At 34.0% G+C, this 20,648-nt stretch overlaps 1 protein-coding gene across 1 annotated transcript in view; it reads left to right on the top strand.

Moving 5' to 3' along the window:
• The window catches only part of ACTR3 (actin related protein 3), a 60,661-nt gene extending 41,803 nt beyond the window's left edge, over positions 1-18,858 (top strand). Inside the window, exons 7-12 of the mRNA XM_045868984.3 lie at positions 278-421; positions 2,393-2,566; positions 11,737-11,829; positions 12,032-12,157; positions 16,034-16,117; positions 17,438-18,858. Of these exons, the coding sequence (XP_045724940.1) occupies positions 278-421; positions 2,393-2,566; positions 11,737-11,829; positions 12,032-12,157; positions 16,034-16,117; positions 17,438-17,533 (717 nt within the window). The 3' untranslated portion in view covers positions 17,534-18,858. The remainder of the gene's footprint in view (positions 1-277; positions 422-2,392; positions 2,567-11,736; positions 11,830-12,031; positions 12,158-16,033; positions 16,118-17,437) is intronic.
• The last annotated feature ends 1,790 nt before the right edge of the window (positions 18,859-20,648 follow it).

Here is a 20,648-nt window from a genome sequence, read left to right as displayed (position 1 = left end):
CATTTCAGTCTTGGTTATAAACTCTTACCAGTAAAAGAATAATCTAAGTTCTGGCCATTCTTGTTCATAATATGTGTACAGTATTATAAATTATATAATGTAGTATTGTGAGGAATACAGTTGAAGAATAAAGACTAGAAGAATTCTCCTAGGATAAAGCAGTATTTGGGAATATAAACACACTAATTTGAGAAATTAATCTTTGATGGTTATTTAGGTTATATTAATTTTGAAATCATTGAAAGTAAATTTGCCACTTTTTTTTTTTTTCATCTAGGCTGAAGGGTATGTGATTGGCAGCTGTATTAAGCACATTCCAATCGCAGGACGAGATATAACATATTTTATTCAGCAGTTGCTGAGAGACCGAGAAGTAGGAATCCCTCCAGAGCAATCCTTGGAAACTGCTAAGGCAGTAAAGGTAAAAAAGTAATGATGAGAGTATGATTCAGTTAGAAATTAAAATCAGATTTACAATATTAACATGAGAAACTATCAGGTGAAGAACAGTACTTAAAAAAACCTTTTGTTTAGCCAATTGTAAATTATTACTCTTAATTATATATATGTTTTCTCTGTATTTCTTGTAAGGAAATTTTGCAGGATTATCAACTCTGTGCCTGTTGTTTCCACATTTCACATTTGAGTCAAGAACATTTTTTTTTTTTAAAGATTTTATTTATTTATTTGAGAGAGAGAATGAGAGAGAGAGAGAGAGCATGAGATGGGGGAGGGTCAGAGGGAGAAGCAGGCTCCCTGCCGAGCAGGGAGCCCGATGCGGGACTCGATCCCGGGACTCCAGGATCATGACCTGAGCCGAAGGCAGTCGCTTAACCAACTGAGCCACCCAGGCGCCCGAGTCAAGAACATTTGTACCAACTGACGTTAGCATACATTTTTGTGATTATTCCCTGTGTAAAAATAATTAGTTCACTTCACAGTCCTTGTATCTCAGTTTCTTCACTGAATTCTTTATTTTAATCCTAACAATTTTCTGTTAAAAAAAAAATTTTTTTTTTATGTAATTGTTTCATTTCACTATAGAATAGAGGTGGTGTTTGGCTCAAGTGATATAGCAAACAGAAGAAAAATGTGAAGACTAAGGTGTTTTAATAATTTGTATGTTATATAAGTCTTTGTTAGATTAGTGAGTGCTTCATGTAAACTGTCAAAATACTTAGCATTGCTTTTTAAATTTATCATTTGCCAACCTACAAAAATTTCAGTGGGTTTCTCATATGTTTTCAGTATGTGAAAGCAAAACTGCCCCAGCAAAAATAACTTTATTGCCTATCTTTGCCTGATTATAGGGTTTCTTTCACTCTTCAAAGGTTAGGAATGAAAAAGAATTTACTACTTCCTAGTAGTAAAGGAATTATGAAATGGCTGCCAAAACTTACCCAAAGGTTGGCATCAAAATTAAATATATAAAAAATAAACATGAATACTGCTTCAGCATCTTTGGAGTTTAAAAAAATAACAAAAGCAACGAGGATTCACATCTGTTGGAGAGAATACTGATGCTCAGTCTGAATGTCTTTTAAGAATTATCATTTCCATGTAATTCCTACTTCCAACGTTTGGAGAAAGAAGAGCTACAACAACATAATCAAATTGTCCTTTGTTTTCCATATTCTTTCCTTTTATGTCTTTCGATTATTAGTAATAATGTTTGCATCTGTCGTGGAGTAGAATTCTTGATGTACAAAAATATGTGAAATGTGTGTTTTTCTTTTAAAAAAAAAAATGAGACTTGGATTTGGGAGTCCATAAATTGCAAATAGAATGTTATAACCCATAACATTTTTTAATTGTGTTTTTGATGAAAACTTTTACTTAGTACTTATAACCAGATATTCAGCAATTTAGCATTGCAGGTGATATAGTAAAAAAGAATAGTTTTTATTTTCAGCATTTTTTCTCTTGCTCATTTACTTAGACCATATTCAGTTTTATTCCAGGAAGGTATTAAGGATTAAGGGTCTGTATTATATTGTGGGTTATATCAGCTATTACTTATTCTCCAGTTCTGTATTTATTTTATGTTTTCTCCTCTTCATAATGCAAACTCCATTAATTATTGGAACTGTATAAAATGTTGAATGACATTAATGTATGTTTTCATGAGATAGTAGAGGTTCTCTCTTTAGTTGGTCAAATCTTATTCACTTTATATATGAAGCCAGGAATTACGTGTAGGAGATGAGAGATGAGTTGTTTATTTGTACCAAACATAAACTAATGTCCTAACATAAAATTTTCTTCAGCTTAACTTCTTAATTTTATTTTCTGAAGATATTTGTTCATTTGATTCTAGTTCGCTAAAAATATGTCATCCTTTTCTACTGTTCCTAAAATGAAGAAATAATTACTCATTTCTTTGTTTTCTTAGGAGCGCTATAGTTATGTCTGCCCAGATTTAGTAAAAGAATTTAACAAGTATGACACAGATGGATCAAAGTGGATTAAGCAATATACTGGAATCAATGCTATCTCAAAGAAAGAATTTTCTATTGATGTTGGTTATGAGAGATTCTTGGGACCTGAAATCTTTTTTCATCCAGAGGTAAGTTTTTTTTTTTTCTTTAGATGGAATTGTTTTGAAATATTCAGCAGAAATTATCAGTCAACCATAGAAATTCAGGAAAGAGTTAATCTCAGGAACTTTCTTTTGTCTACTAAAATGCTATAGTGAGTTATTTTCAAGAGGAAAAATTGCCTATGTGAAATAGGCTAAACAAGTTACTACACATATTTAGAAAACTAAAACATGTCTTTTTTAATATTTGTGGCTTATGTGGGGTCATGGAAAGAGGGGAGCCTTTAAAATTTATGACCATTTAAATGAAATATTTTTGGAAAAATTCTAGAACTACCACTGGCCCCATATAAAATAACCATTAAACCAAGAACCATTAGTTGACTATCATAACAAAATATTAGTAAAATAGTTTTCTGTGTCTAGGAAATGTTAGCAACATGCAGGTTTTATTAAGTTAATGAAATGTGTGCTTTAAATGAAAAATTCTTCTAGTAACTTAGTATAAGAAATTTATTAATAGGATTACATTAAATGCATACTGTGCTTATTTGGCATTAAAAACGGCTATTTTTAAATATTGTTTATTCGCTTAGCAAATAGTGAATATAATTTTCATGGTCTCAGTTTAAGTATGGGATATTTAAAGATGAAAAATTGTTTTATGTTGCTCTTACTGAGTTCAGAATAAGGGAGATGAATATCTAAACAGGTGTAGTTGCTTTAATATGCATGGATTTGGGGAGGGCATAGGAACAAAGAGCATCTAAGTCTGCTTGGGGGAACTAGGGAAACTTCTTAGAGGAGGTGACAGTTGAGGATGAATATGTATTTGTCAGGCAGGTGTGTTAGGGGAGTATCTTTCTGACAGAGGAGATAGGCTGGGTAGAAGTCTGGGATAGGAGAGAGCTAGATAATAAAATTATAAAGGAAGGGGTTGGTAGGAGATGGGTCCAGATGGGTGTTCATGAGGGACTAATATGCTATAGAAAAGAGTTTACTGGATTCTGTAGTTGTGCAGAAATCTTTAGTGCAAATGACACAGATTCATGTATGGTATTAGAAAGGTCACTCTGACTGCACTGGGTTGGGTGGATTGAAACAGAGGAGTGAATTGTGTTGGAAACAGGTAATGATGAGAGTGTGATTCAGTTAGAAATTAAAATCAAATTTACAATATTAACATGAAAAACTGGAAACAGGTGATTTTATTGCAGTTTTCCGGATGAAGCCTTCCATCTATTCCCCCTCTTCTGACATTAGGGATCCCATCTGCCCCTGCTCTCAGGCCAAGTGGTTTGGGTGGGTCTTGGGAGAGATGCCCCTGGATCCAGCCAGTCTGAGCAGGACATTCCCCCAGCCATGGTGTTTGGTTCAGAGGTGGGCATGTGCCCTGAGCCCATCCAATCAGAGCGAATCCCAGGGATTCTGTAGGTACTCTTAGAAGAGCATAGCTCTCCTAGTGGATTTGAATCTGAGGAAGAGAAGCTCATCACCAAGTGGAGCTTTAGAATGAAGCCAACACATGGGAGAAAGTAAGGTCAATAAGAATGAGAAAGAGGTAAGAGAAAAGCAATAGAATCAGCATGACTTACTGATTACTTAGATGTGAGGGGAGTAAGAATATGAAGAATCTGTGATGATTCCTATATGTGTATCTTGAACAACTGGATGTGAAGGATATGAAAAGGGATTGGAGATCATGATGAATTGGCATATAGCTGTAAGTTGGGAGCAAAGGAGTGAGCACCTGGGATAAGGCATTGTGGTCGGACAAGTATATGGGTGTTTTAAGGCTTAGCACATTTTCTTTGCAATCTTTAAAATAAAAATTCATAAAAGGATATATGTACGTAGTTTTAAAAGTCACATAACACTGACAGGCTTAAACAAAAACAGCAGCTCCTCATCCTCCACCCCTACTCTCACTCTTTTTGTGTTCTGCAGAGCATTCACTAGCTCTCACTTAGCCAGCACTCTTGGTAATTACCTGCACATTTCCAGATATTTGTCCTCCTATTTCTTGACATAGCAATGTAAGTAATGATCTACCAACTTCCTTTTAGGTTAGTTGATATTTCCTTAGACCCTCTTCCCTCAGCCTGTCTGTATGTTATGTTATAGTTATTAGCTAAATCAGTAGTTTCACAGTATATGAATAGTATTATATTGTTAGTGTTTTTTGCTTTTGAGGCAAAATTGTAATATTGTAAATTTTTTCTCTTAAAATTGAGCTTTTCCTAAATTTTTGCCTCATTTCTTCATTTGTGTCATTTTCTCTTTGTTCATTTATTTCATTTATTCATTGAGGTTGTAATTAACTGTTTTTACAAGATCTGGAAGGGATCCTGGGGGTCTCACTATTTCTATATAGAGAAATTTAACAGGTTTTTTAAAACCTTGTTTTACTTTTCCTTGTGGTTTCTTATCGTTTCAATTTTGGGGACTTCAAGGTTCTACAGGGTGAATGGATTGACTTCTTAGCAGTATGCCCCTCTGGAAGCACTTAGGATGTAACATTCCTTTTTTGTAATTTTCTTTTGTCACTTTAGTAGTGATTTAAGAAGATAGATAACCACGTAGCTGGCAGTCAGGTCCCATTTTTCTCTGGGGTCATGTGTATGTGAACTGCTGAAGTCAAATGAATTAAAGGTCATGAGTTAAGGAACATCAGTTGAAGTTGAAATACTGGAGAGAGATACTAAACCTCCAAGTGGAGGACAGGAATTAGAGAATTATAGAAGATCCAGGACCAAAGTCCTAGATGAATAGGATCATTACCCCAAGATAGGTAATAGCGTGGGAAGTAAGAGATACCTTGGATTTTAAAGGAGGAAGCATTTGAGTGCAGTACTCTTGACAGACATCCTCAGCTAAGGTCTTGACAGTCTCAAAAAAATCTTTGACATGTTAGATACGTAAATAAACTGTGTTGTTTTGGTTGTGCCATGTTGCTTAGGAAAGGGATCATTGTCTGGATGTCAGTTTATCTTGTTGCTAATGTTTCATATATAATTTTTTTCTATTAATCTTTGTCATTTGATATACACCAAGCTTTCTTCATTAAGTTTTTTAAAACTTTGAAACACCTTTTACTCTATAGCATTTTTTTCTTTGTAAATAATTTCTTCTGTGAGAAATCCATGTTTTTCTTTTCTTCAAAGTTGTTTTTTAAAATCAGTTATGTATATGCACATTGTTTAAAAGTCCTAGTTATTGAAATTCTGACAAAAACTAGGAGTGTCCTGCATACTTCTCTCCCTAATTTTTTTCCTGGAGGTAAGCACTTCAACCTTTTTTAGTTGATTCTTTTGGTGATTGCCTTCATAGCTACAGTTTGCTTTGGTTGCATTGCAACTTCAAGTTTTTTCAGTTTTAGGCATTTTCTATCAGTTTCCAGCTATGGAGGAAGAGGATTGCCTTTTCTCCCTTTTTTTTTGCCATGACAAACAGTGCCTTTCCATACCTTTTTGTCCCAATAATTACAATTTCAGTTAGGTAAAAATTCAATGCCTACATTTTTGTGAACACAAATTTTAATCAGATCTTTGAACACAAATTCTAATTAGATCTGAGTCATGCAGTTTACCATGAAATATTTTCCTGTCCTATATTTTGTTTTCCATGGGAAACAATAACTTATTTGCTTAGTTTTAAAATCATGATCCTTAATTCACTTCTAAACTCTATCCACCAGTTTTATAACTGTCTTCTCAGGATATTCAGATGCAAAGGGTTTTAAAAGCAATTTACTTTTCCAGAGCATATGTTCACATGTCCCAATCTGAACCTGCTTCCTTCTGCACCTGGTACAGAGTTGTCATATTCCTTCACCATCATTGTGGGGATTCCTGTTGCCTCTCACTTAAATCCCTCTTCCCTCCATCCCATACCTTTCCCTTTCTTTATTTTGGTGGAAATCATTTCCCATTGGGGTTCCTGATAAAAAGGGCACATGAGGGATGAAAATTTCAAGACCTTGCGTGTCTGAAGATGTATTCATTTTATCTTCATACTTGTCTGATAATTTGGGTGTAGAATTCTAGATTGTAAATCATTTTTCTTCAGCATTTTGAAGCCTTAGCTCAGTTGCTTCCCATTATAACTTGAAGTAAAAAACTGTTCTGATTTCTAAACCTTGTACAGGGCCTGCTTTTTTTCTTTCCAGATACTTGTAGATTATCCCTTTGTTCCCCTGACATTCTCGTGTGCTCTCTCTGTTTTTTCTTCTAGTTGTACTTTTTCTTTTTGTTCCCCTCTCTAGGTGATTTCTTCAGTTTACCTTCTGAACCTTCTGTTGAATTTATTTCTGGTAACATACCTAATTTTCAAGGGTTTCCCCTACATCTGCTCTTGAATATTTCTTTTTTATGATGCTGTGTTCTTGTTTCATGGTTGCATATCTTCTGGTTCTCTGAGGATGTTAGTCTAGGTTTTTTGAAGGTTTCTTCTTTCTGCATAGTCTCTTTGTTTCAGGTTGCTTTTTCTCTTTGTTTTGATTACTGTATTTTTCATGCTAGAGATTTTTGGGGGCCACTCATTTAAGAAGGGGACACTAAAAACCTGATTGGAAATCTGAGCTTTGTGGGTAGGGCTTTTGACTATGGTCTTTACTTTGGAGGAATGCCCTATGTGTGTTTCCTTAGATCATTTCAGATGGTTCGATTCCCAAAAAGATTACTGCCTGGAGGGTAGAGGTTGGCAGCCAAATGGGAAGAGGGTCAGCATTTGTGTGTTGGAGTGGGCTGCATACCTTCACTTAAAAGCCCCCAGCTTTCATTCCTTTCAGCCATGTATAAGAGTCTGGGGGCTCTCTAATTTATTCCCTTAAGAGAATAGATAAGCCACCTTTCTCCTTGGCTGAGGAGGAGGTATTTCATAGACTTCTGTAGTTGGGATCTGTGACTTTGCTTTTCACAGAGGCTTTCAACCATTGTTCCTTCCTGTCCTTCTTCTACCTCACTTTCAGTGCTGATAGGTACAGCCAGTTCTTTTTGGGGGTGGTGGTGGTGGTGGTGATAGAAAACAGCCTTATTCTTGGCTTTCTCTACTGATGACTTACTGAGTGTTTTGGAGGGAGTGTATAGTCTTGTCCATCTGCAAACATTGCAGTTTGCCAAATTTTGTTGCTGTTTCTTCTCTTTCTGTTCTCTCCATACATTTGGGATTATTCCTTTTTTTAAAAAAATTTCTTTCGGGTGCCTGGATGGCTCAGTCATTGGGTGTCTGCCTTCAGCTTGGGTCATGGTCCCAGGGTCCTGGGGTTGGGCCCCGTGTCGGGCTCCCTGCTCGGTGGGGGGCCTGCTTCTCCTTCTCCCACTCCCTCTGCTTGTGTTCCCTCTCTCGCTGTGTCTGTCTCTGTCAAATAAATAAATAAAATCTTTAAAAAAAATTTCTTTATTGGTGCATTTAGTACGGAGAGCAAGTTGAGATATGTGTGCTTATTAGTTCACCATGTTTTTCCAGAATAGACTTTTTTTTTTTTGTATACTATGAACTGTGTCACTTCCCAAGTGAATTTTAAGATTCTGTCTTCTGTAGTTCTAGATATCCTCTGTCATTTGGAAAATTCACTCTGTTTTTTGTTTTGGCTAGATGAAAGTGTAGGTATCTAAACTTGGACACTAAACATAAACTGTATGAAAGAGTAAGGATATTTATTTTTTGAATTGCTAAATTCATCACAAATGCTTGAAAGAACTGTTTTTAGATGGAATAGGGTTGGCACTCTGATTTTTTTTTTTAAGGGAAATGTAAATTTTTTTGACAAAGCTATTTGGACTGCTTTGTTTACTTGGGTGTATTCTCTGTAAATTTTTCAGAAAAGAGGTTAGATACTCCTCCCTTGATAGCCACTTGCAGTAGTATTAAGACCTGATCAGAGAGCATTTAGAGACAGGACTAATCCTTTTGCTGAAAGTGAAACCAAAAGGCCTAAAAATATTCTTAGTGGGGACCCTAGGTTGAGCATAGTCAAGTATTGAGTAACCTACAACAATTTATTGTTAATTCTTACTCTTTCCCTTTATTAAGTATCCATTGTTTGCTGCTTTACTACATATTCTACTCCTTCTCACCTGGGATTCTATATAGCACAATGGCCCATGAGCTTTTTGTGAAGATGTATTTAAATCAGACTTCATTTCTTTCTTTGCAAATCAGAGTATCTGTGGGTTGATTATGAGTATGTGAATATATAAAGCTCGTATAAATTCTTTCCTTTGTATGTTCTTGATTAAAAATTGTTATGAGAAGGGCATAGCACAGGAATGAATGACCCTATTCCTGCCTTTTACTTGCTCATGTTATAGCAGATAAACTGTCTTAAAGGTTAAGGAAAGAATTATGGGAGGGTTAATCTGTTGAGCACACGCGCTCCTGTGTGTGTGTGTGTGTGTTGTTTAGGTAAATATTGAAGGAATATGGCTAACAAAGACAGTGTAGAGAATTTGTAAGTTCTGTATTAATAAGTTGATAAGATACTAAGATATTGTAGAACATATTTTCTGTCATTAATATTTTCTGTTGTTAATGTTCTTTGTCCACATTTTGGGGATTAAATCTCATGACCAGGTCTCAGGTTGAAGTATCATTATGGGATCATAAAAGCATGTTTTGAGAACTTAAGTTTCCTTAGAAATTTCATAGTCTAAAATCTAGAGAATTTCTACAGGTCACAAAATAAAATTTTCAGGATTCCAATTCTTTTGCTCATTCTAGTTAATGGTGGACTGAGCCATTCTCTGCCTCTAAACTAAGCTTGTGTATACATGGCATACAGAGCCAGCCAAGTTGAGTTATATTCTCCCATTTTCACAGAATACAATATGGACAACTTCTGACAGATAGAACAAATAGTCTATAGGTTGCTTTCTCAAGGTTCAGTATGAGCCACATTTCTATACCCACTCTTAGGTATTCATTATCCCAAGGAATTCTATATCCCTGTTAGGGTTTCTTATGTATACTCATCAGCATGCTTCAGAAGGATAGATGTTGGCTGTCATTTTTTTCTCTTACTATGATAACAGAAGTCAGTAGAATCTTTGTTAGGGATATCTTACTTCATCTAAATTAAAATATCTTGTATCATTATGCTTCATCACTTAAGTAACATTAAATCTCTTTTCATTGTATGCCCAGACTCTAAATAACTTCAAACTAATTTTAATAACTGGAAAAAATGGACACATCTAATAGTTACCAGTCAAGTTATAGAATCCGTTTAATGAACAAAGGAACGTTGTTTCTCCCATTAGACAAGCTAATGGGAAAAATGAGAGGCCAAGAGAGGTGGTTGGCAACTCATTTTCTAGACAGTTACTTTAAATTTTATTCATTTGAATAAAATAGACTTGTTTATTTTGACAAATTAGAGCTGAATTTTGACCTTAATACCTAGGAAAAAAGAAAAATCCCATGTAGCATTTCCTTTCTAATTTTAAAGAGTAATACATGGCCACTTACATATATTTTTGCAAATTAGGTCTTTGTTCCAGAATACAAGTTTAATTCTGAGATCTAACATTTCCAAATTATTTATATATATATGTGTGTGTATATATATATATATGTATGTATATGTTTGTATAGTTCCTCTTAGGAAATACACAGTATGATTTTGGAGGGTCATAGGCCTGCATGTAAAAATAAATGATGGGGAAGAAAGGAACCCTTCCTTAATCTTACTTCTCCTTGTATAAGACCTGATGTTGTATATAAAATTTTTTAAAGAATTTTTAACCTCATTCTGTTTCCATAATAATTGAAGTTGTCAAACTGCTTTACATCTCAAACCTACCTATCCAGTCTGTTAAAGAATTCTGAAAAGTTTTGTGTAATACGTGTACCTTCCATTCCAAATAAATACATAGTAATATTTTAATATTTATCATATTGAAATCTTATTTTAAGAAGTAAAATATTATAAAAAGAGTATCTTACCTTCCTCAGACCTTTTCCTTTTCTATTTGGTTTCCATCCTTTTTCCTCCTGAGGGCAGTTGCTGTCATAAATTTAGTGTATATCCAGTTCTTATGTTTAACTGTGCATGTATTTACAAAAACATATATTTTTAAAGGATTTACATATTTGGAATAACTCAAGTTTTTATGAAGTTATATTTTTAAAAAATGAGTTTTGCTTTTGAGTGTCAGCTATTTGGAAATAGTTTAACTATGGTGTATCATCATGTGAGTATACAGTTCTCATTATTCATAGTAGATACTCCTATAAAGTTGCTGTGAATGCTGAATTAGTGAATACTGAACCATTGCTCATAGCGGGAAACGGTTCAGTTCTGTGAGCCTTAGATTCCAACACTTTTGTCAACTGAACATGAAACCTTGTTTTATTTGTGTTTCTGTTTAAAGACACACTGTTTAATATATATCGTTGATTTATTAGCATTGATATCACGGCCAACAGCAAAACTGTGACTCATGCCTGAATGCACCTTATCCAAAACTGTATTTTCTCCATGACATATATCACAGCCTTAAGCTTAGGAACAGTAGATGGCATTTTGGCACTACTGTGGTTGGGGACCCTTTTTATTTTATTTTATTTTATATTTATTTTAAGTTTATTTGAGAGGGAAAGAGCAAGCGAGAGCACAATAGCACTGGGAGGGAGAAAGCAGACTCCCGGCTGAGCAGGGAGCTCGACGCAGGGCTTGATCCCAGGACCCTGGGATCATGACCTGAGCTGGAGGTAGATACCCAACCGACTGAGCCACCCAGGTGCCTCGGGGACCCTTTTAAATAGCAAAATCACCTGCAAAAATGTGGAAACTGTGGCACTAAATAGATCATGAAAAGGACACTTACTTACAGCATAAAAGCTGAAATGAATAGACAGCATTTCCTTGTTTGACCTCAACTACAAATGTGTCGGTCAACTCATTTTCAGAGCTCTGCTCATGTGCATGCCTACAGATTTTTACCAGCTCATGCTATATGTGTGGTTTTACATTTTTGCTATTCTGATAGTTATGAAATGGTATATATCATCATTACTGTAATTTGATTTCTTCTGAAATCTCTGATTTCTGTGTCTTTAATTTTGAATTAGAGACCAGAATTTGTTTGTAAAAAGTTCTTTTATTTTTAAACTGAAAACTTCCTTAATTTTGTATTGTGATATGTATTAGTAGTGATCTAATTTCTGTCATATATCCACTTTTACTTACTTTTCAGTTTGCTAATCCAGACTTTACTCAACCTATCTCAGAAGTTGTAGATGAAGTAATTCAGAATTGCCCTATTGATGTCAGACGTCCTCTCTACAAGGTCAGTATTTACAGCAAAATTGTTCAAGGTCTTCTTTTAAAAAACTTCTTTATATTTCTGTCCATTGTTGAGTATTAAATTTAAAAATCCTCTCTTCAAAAGCCTATGATAGTATTTTAATACTATTTCTTATGTCTTTATTTTTCTCTTTCTCTCTAAATAAAAGTCATACTTATTTATTTATTTTTCTCCACTAATATAGAATATTGTCCTCTCTGGAGGTTCAACCATGTTCAGGGACTTTGGACGTCGCTTGCAAAGAGATTTGAAAAGAACTGTAGATGCCAGGCTGAAATTAAGTGAGGAATTGAGTGGTGGCAGATTGAAGGTTGGTTTTCTTAGTTATTAGGGGGAGGGTTGATGGTGCCTTGATTATTGTAATAGGGATGGGAGATGTCAGCCAACTTTTGCTTTTACTTAGGAAAATAAGGATTTCTATCAGACTTTCTAATGGAAGTGGTTAATCATATTGAGATCTTATTTTAAGAAATAAAATACTAACAAAAAGAGTACCTTACCTTCCTCAGACCTTTTCCTTTCTCTCTTTGGTTTCAATTCGTTCTTTTTCCTCCTGAGGATAGTTGCTGTCATGAATTTAGGTATATCCAGTTCATGTTTTTAACTATGCATGTATTCAGAAAAACATACGTTTTTAAAGGATTTACATATATGTAATCATTCAAGAATATCATATTTATGATATTCTTGGTCATTTGATTCCTCTAGGATATTATCAACATTTCTGGAAAATATTCTTAGTCTGTGTGAGTGACATTATTTCATATGTCTCTCACAGATAACGTATATAGAGAAGACTTCCTTGCATACTCTAGGGATAATATTCCTTAAGGATCCACACAATTTTAAATAGTACTATAGCAGTACAACATAGCTGAGTTGAGAGAGAAGCTGATGTTGTGGGGTCAAGCCTGCTTGCACAGACTCATTCTAGCGTCCCCCACAGCAGCCTCATAGTGTGAAATCGAATTGGTGGTTTAGCAGAAATAACTTTTCTTTTACATGTCCTGGACTTTGGGTTTGCTGTCAAAATCAAAATTAATTTTAAATTCTCAGATATCTGCTTTCTATATTTATGAGACAGTTTTTCAGTAAATATTATGTTTCATCCTTGTTCAATGTAGAATATTGAAGCAAAACATTGATTTAGAGGATACATTGCTTAATAAAAACACGTTTTATTCAGCTTGGAAAATTATCAAGAATTAGGGCTTCATCTGAGACTACTAGTCGTTCAAAATTACTTAAAAGTAAAATACAATCCTCTAGGGTTTGCTGCTGCTTTAGAAATTGCATGACCACTGACTGTTTTCAGCCCCTAAATTTTGATTATCTTAAATTTATCTCTTGGGGAGCAGTAAAAAAGTATGTTTAAGTAGTTGTTTAGTTTGTGGATGGACTCATTATAGACATACGAAATGAAACATGCTGTTTTTGAGTGTAATATTTTAATAAAGTGAAAATTTAACATTTTTAGGCTTGTACATTTAAAAAACAAGAAATGAGGAATTTTTTTTTCCCTCCGTGATATCAGCACTGTACTGACATTAATGATACAGGAGAAACCCAGTTTACTGGAGGACTCTGCCTCCCTTTTTATTTTACTTGATATTCTTACTGATTTTCATATCATTTTAATATATCTGTATCTAAATCTGGCTTTATTGCCTTTCAATCTGTAATTTTTAATGGCAACTAAATAGCTTTTCTTAACAAAAAAATAAGCCATTTTTTATGACATGTAAATATTTTTAAACTTTTTTTTTGAAATAATTTCGTACTTACAGAAAAGATACAAAACCTAAAGGAATTCCTTTATATCGTTCACCTAGATTCTCCAAATGTTAGCATTTTATATTTGCTTTATTCTCTATCTATAAAGATACGTACCTATGCAAATATACACACATGCAAATATTATTCTCTGAACTATTTGAGAGTGAGTTGGAAATATAGTGTCCCATCACCCCTAAATATTTTAGTGCGTATGTCCCAGAACAGGACATTGCAGTTGTCAAAATCACAAAACTAATCTTGATACAATAAAAAATCTAGTTATAGACCTGATTCAGGTTTCACCACTTCCATTATTGTCCTTTATGGCAAAAGGGAGAAAAAAAATACTGGTCTAGAATCCAGTCTAGGACCACATGTTTGAATTAGTTATTATGTCCCTTTAATCTGGAGCAAGTACTCAGTCTTTTTTTTGTATTTCTTTCTTTTTTTTTTTTTTTAAGAGTTTATTCATTTTGGAGAGAGAGTGAGCAAGAGAATGCACGCAAGTGCTCTTGAGTGGAGAGGGTTAGAGGGGGAGGGAGAGGGAGAAAGAATCTGAAGCAGACTCCACACTGACTGAGCCACCCAGGTGGCCCTTTTTTGTCATTCTTATTTAACCTTATTGCTTTTGAAGAATATAGACCATTTATTTTACAGAATGTTTCTCAGTTTGGGATTGTCTGATACTTCCTCATGATTAGTTAGGTTCAGATTATGTACTTTTGGCAGTAATACCACAGAAATGATGTTGTATCCTTTTTTAGTGGATTGTATCACTAGACACATGGTATAATTTGTCCCAGATGTTAATTTTGATCAGTTGGTTAAAGTTGTGTCTGCTGGGTTTCTCTATAAAGTTATTATTTTTTCTTTATGTGTAATAAGAGTCCTATGGGAAGATACTTTCAGACTATCCTGTTTCTTATCAAACTTTCAACCACTGGTTTTAACATCCATTTTTCTTTCCTAAAATAGTTACCACTGTGTGGTAGTTGCCAACTGGTATTTTGCAAATTCCATCATTCCTTCTATGGTTTTTAGTCTCATTTTACTGTAAGGAAGAATTTTTCTTTCTCATTCATTCAGTAATACCTCTATAAAAACCTGATTTTTCATATTATTCTTTAGACTATATCATCAATATCATTGTGATAAAATAACCTATCATTAATACTATTAATATCTTTAATTTTGATGCTCAAATTTTTTTCAGATTTGGCCAGTGGGAGCCATTAAAGGTGGCTTTTTGTCCTTTTGATGTGGCCCTAGTATTCTTTAGGCTTTTTGCTACTCTTTGACCCAGCAAAATAATTCAGATTCATCTTGTACTTTCTGTTCTTCAATATTAGAATCAACCTTTTTTTTTTTTTCCTGAGACACCCTTGTTCCTTTTAGTGGAAAATGCTATTAAGGAACCAAATTTTGGGGATGGGTGGCTCAGTCGGTTAAGTGTCTGCCTTCGGCTCAGGTCATGATCCTCGGGGTCCTGGGATCAAGTCTTGCATCAGACTCCTTCCTTAATAGGGAGCCTGCTTCTCCCTCTGCCTGCCACTCCCCATGCTTGTGTGTGCTCTCTCTCTCTCTGACAAATAAGATCTTTAAGAAAAAAAAAAGAACCAAATTTTGGACACTAGGTATATTCATTGTTACTGAGGGTCACTGCCTCGGGCCTTCTTGGGAGTCAGAACTAGGATGTACTTGTGTGCATGTATATACACACACATCTGTATCCAGTTTTGTATTTATATAAATTAAGAACTCTTAATTCATAGTGATACTACTAGCTCCAGAATACCAGAAGTTCATTGTAGCCTTCCACTTTTTCATGTTTGTAATGCAGTTCTCTGACAGTGAGAAACTTGGCTTCCATTATCTACAGTGTATTGATGTTTTTGCTCGAACTGGAATACTTATTATAGTGCTTTCAGAATTGTTAATCCATACCACAGTGAGAAGTATACTAACTGGAGTTCAATATTTACTTAGTTTTTATCTTTTTTAAAAAAGATAAGGAGAGGGAGGGAGAGTCCTAAGCAGTCTCTTGACCCTGAGATCATGACCTGAGCTGAAACCCAAGAGTCAGAGGCTTAACCCACTGCGCCACCCAGGCCCCCTTACTTAGTTTTTATCTTAAGACAGAGGGCTAGTCATAATACTGTGTTCATAAATTACTTGGGTTAGTCCCTTTCCCCACTTCAGTGTGGTTGTTACTGTCTTTTTTTTTTTTTTTAAATAAAATTAGCTTAATTTGTTTCTGTTGTATTCTGTTTTGCTTTATGTGCATCCTGCCTCTTTTAAAGTTTTATTTACTTTTGAATATACAGTTTTGTGTATATACATTAAAAATTAAATGATACAGAAATTGTTATTTGAATTTACTGTTGAACTGCTCTTACTGTGTCATTTTTAGCCAAAACCTATTGATGTACAAGTCATTACACACCACATGCAGCGATATGCAGTTTGGTTTGGAGGATCCATGCTGGCTTCCACGGTGAGATAAAGCTTACATTTAAAATTTGATTTTTTTTTTCCAGTTAGAAGAAATAGCCAATACATATACAATATAGAATAACAAGGGAAATTTCTTTAAATTTATCTGCAATATATCTGTATATTACATGAGGAAGTTTTAAAATTGGTTACATATATATGTACATAGTATTTTAAAAAGTAGAAGTTATTTGGATTTTATTTTTTGCTTGTTTTTTAGAGTGAAAATTTAGTTTTAAAATTCATCTGTAGGGAAAGTTCTTTTAATCTTGTGATGATACAGATATTAGAAGGTTCATTGTTTTTTCTGTGCAAATATTTAAAAACACTAAGATCACTGCATAGGAAGTATGATGTTCGAAAGTTAGTAGAGGGAATTATTCTAAGGGCCCTTTCCCCAAACCAAAACATCTTAAAACCTCTTTAAAAGGTAATTTAGCATCATTAGCCTATTAAATATCAGTGCTTTATCCTGTAGTACACATAATATTAAATAAAATGAAGAAGCTTTTATCTGAATTATTGAAAATTACATAAACTTGGATTTTTAAAACCATTTAAAAATAAGAGGTAAAAGTTACTTTCTTCCTTAATTTTAGTTATCTTCTGTTTGTGCCATATAATAACCTGGTGAGTTTGTAAGTTTGCCCTTTGAAGAAGTTAACAGAGAGAGAGCCTCTGTCTATACCAGACCTTTAGTGAGGAAAGCAAGTTAATCTAGAAGTTTTTGTATATGACTAAGAGGAGTTTATATTTTATTTTATTTTAAAAATTTTATTTATTTTAGAGAGTGAGAAAGAGAGTGAGTGTTGGGGATGGGGGAGCAGAGGGAGAGGGAGAGAGAATCTGAAGCAGACTCCCCAGCGCTCAGCAGGGAGCCCAACAAGGGCTTGATCCCATGACCCTGAGATCATTGACCTGAGCTTAAAGAGTCGGACACTTAACTGACTGCACTGCTCAGGAGCCCCTTATTTATATTTTAGATTAATGCTGCTTTTTTAGAGTACTGATTTATTGTACAATGTGGGGAAATCTTATCAGAATAGTCTGAGCTTTTGAGAATCAGTCTTCCAGTCCTCAGAATTTCAGAATCATGCTGAGGTAGGGGGATATGTGTTAGGACATGTGTTAAATCCTACTCTTCATTTCTGATAAAGATTTATAGCTGATTTTAAGTCACGGTTTCTAGAATTTTTAAGCTTCATTCAAATATCGAGATGGACTAATAATAAACATTTTAGATTTAACAAATCTATTTTAAAGCATACTGAGAGGGTGGTACATTTTTGACCTTTGTAAAAATGCATGTTTTTATTTTCAGCCCGAGTTCTACCAAGTATGCCACACCAAAAAGGATTATGAAGAAATTGGACCTAGCATTTGTCGTCACAATCCAGTGTTTGGAGTCATGTCGTAAAATTGATTTCATAATTATTGGGGTTAGGGAGGTGGGGAAGAAATAATCTTTCTGATTACCTGTTTTGTCTGGATGGCTGGTTTTGAGGTTTTAAACCTGACTTGAAGTAAGAAGACCAAACATAATTATACAGGAATATTTTAATAAGTATATCAACATGAGAATGTAGAGGAGAGCCAAAATGATTAAGTGTTTTTCTTTAGACTGGATATTTGAATCTTATGTGTAACAAAAAGAAGTGGGTTTTAGTTCTTTCTGTGCCCTGATATTTTGTATATTATTGAATTATCCAAGATTTGATGGGATTTATCGGTATGTAGATAGCTCTATAATGCTTGAGTTGTACACTTCTAAGTGTGCAATGCAAGAGCTTGTTTATATTTCATACTTTTTATACTTTGAGGAAAAAAGTCAAAGAAAAACTAGTATTTGAGGAAAAACAAGTGACCAAGTAAAGGATAAATTAAGAAAAAAAAAAGCCTCATGAGACTTGGCGTACACACACACTCATGGGATTCCAGTTATTACAAATGGCTTCCACCCCCTTGTACCCCACAGTGGTTTTCTTTGCAAGTGCTTTTGGAACTAAGAAGCTAGTATCTTGGATTAACTGATGCCCACTAGTGCTTTCTGATTACTCGAATCCTGTTTCTTGCTTTAAAGAAAAAGTAAAGATAAGACTGTTGGACCAGTACTGCAGTTCTGTAGTGTCATTTCTTATTAAAAATAAATAATTTGATTACCAAAATTGGTATATTTAAAGCCTAACACCATTCTAATAAAGGCACAAATTTCTTTTTAATACTTGTTTCAAGCTCTTTAATCTCTTTATAAGTTAACTAATCTATTTTCTTCAAACCTCTGCGATAGTTCTTTAAAATCACAACAGTTGGTTAGCAAGCTCACTTTTTTATGTGCTCTAAACAAATAATTGTGAAATTTTAATACATTGAGTGCTTTCATTTTGATAACTGGATCTCCATTTGATATTTTCATTTGTATAACTCATTTGCAGTCTGAAAATTTTTTTAGTGCCAGTCCCTGACATATCATGGAAAGTTAATTTTCTTTGCATTTTAAAATATCTGGACCATGAAGAAAAAGTGATGAAAATAAATTAAAACTGAATTACCTTTTCTAATGTTTTTTTTTTTTTTTTAGAAGCAGTGTCATTCTACTTTGTGTGTATGTATTTTATATGATTTCTGTTTCTGTTGGAATAGTGGAATTCATTGAAATCTCTATAATGTGTATGGTAGAAAATAATCTGTGAACTTGAAATTTTACCAGTTATATTTATAGAAGAATAAAAATAGAAGATGTTTTTTAGGCTTTTTAGAACTTCAGCATTAATGCCAGTGAACACTTGAACTTCATTATCCATGAAAATGCACATAGAATTAGTATATGTCTATCTAAAAGTTAAAGAACAATGAAAGGGTCTTTGTTGTTTGTATTTAATATAAAGGTAGAATTGAGGAGTAAACTTTAGATTTCATTTAGAATGAAGCAGGATACTTAAAATTGTATTAATCATTTCTGTGAAACTTGAGGTTGGGAGTAAAGAGCAAAGTGTATGTCCTCTGGTAGTGGTAGTGTCAGAATCAAAGATCTTTTTTTTTTTTCCCCCCTCACTTAAAAAAGTAGTTCATGAACATGTTAAAAAAAAAACAAACAAAAAACAATTCAAACAGTACCAAAGAGTAGTGAAAGTAGGTTTCCTTTTCACTCTATCTTTTCTTATTTTCCCATTACAGTTAGAAATGTCCTTGTGTCCTTGTAATTTTCTGTGAATATAGAAAGAAGTATAGCTCCCTTATTTTAACACGAATTGGAGTTTGCTACATATACTGTTCTTCATTCTGCCTTTTCAAAGATCTTTTGATACAGAACTAAATGGATAAGCATTAAAGATTTCATCCTCTTGGTCCAATAAAGTATTATTAGCATTGCCTTAAATATGTCTTTTCCACCTAGTATTATTGAATAGTAAATGAGTAAGCTCAAAAGACATGTTTACAGAGCCACAGATTACAATCTCATGCATACTTTTTAAAGATGTTAACTGATATAAAAATGTGAAGGTCAAAAATTTTCCTTTAAACTTACATGTATTTAGGGAAACAAGAAGACTCAAACGTTTCCTATATATTTCTGGATAATCCTTTTCCTCTGCCTTTATAGGACTTAGCTATAATATGATAGAAACAGTGCTCTTATTTCTTCACATCTTTCCTATCACTGTATATCGTTTTTCAACTTACAGCACCTTTGGTTGTATATGTATAGATGCTGGCCAAGATGAATTCAAATCTGCAACACTGATTCGATGTCAAGCTACATGAGCGTGGTACATTGGAAAAACACCAAACTGAGACCAGTGATTGAAATTTTTATTCTGGTTCTACAAATTGATGTTAGAACTCCTTCAACTTTAATTTTGTTGTTGTTGTTGTTAAAACATGGAAGATAAATTTGTATAATCTTAGACAAATTCTTTGAACTTTCTGGACCTTAATTTAGTTTACATAGAAGGTGGTGTTATATGGATTGTATGGATTAACAAGGCAGTTTTTATGATTTGTGAGAATTGATTCATTTGTGATAGTAAAGATGTTTTCTGATGTCTCCATTTTAATAGGCAGGGCTTTGATCAATTGGGAAATATTAACGGACAGAAATAAAGTAGATGATGTTTCTCGAACTTGCCTACTCTTCAGTAAGCTGGTTTCCACAACTTAATCTTTACCCCTTAGTAAATGGCATAGACCTTCTTCCGGTCTGCCTGCCTTTTTGATAAAAGATACAGCAGTTATCTGTTCAGGTCCACCAATATAATTTTTTGGTTTGCTTTCAAAGCTACTTGAACAAGTTGAAATAACTGTTCCTGCAGTTATTTGTAGGAATATCTTCAGAAATAATAATATGAAGTATAGGGATAATAGGCTATTATATTATTTATTTACTTTCTCCAGAGAGGTCCTAGAGAATATATCTACAGAAATAGAAACTTTCTTCATTCAGATAACCATAATGGTGGTACCAGGGTACTTTGTAACATTGTTGATGAAATTATTTATAGTGTCAAAGGGTATTTGTGCATTGTAAAGAGTGT

The sequence above is a fragment of the Mirounga angustirostris genome, unplaced genomic scaffold, assembly GCF_029215605.1.
Source record: "Mirounga angustirostris isolate CCGP_5_RB_7025 unplaced genomic scaffold, mMirAng1.0.hap1 SCAF_3, whole genome shotgun sequence".
In the NCBI taxonomy this organism is placed as follows: Eukaryota; Metazoa; Chordata; class Mammalia; order Carnivora; family Phocidae; genus Mirounga; species Mirounga angustirostris.
This window is presented reverse-complemented; position numbering and strand designations above follow the sequence as displayed.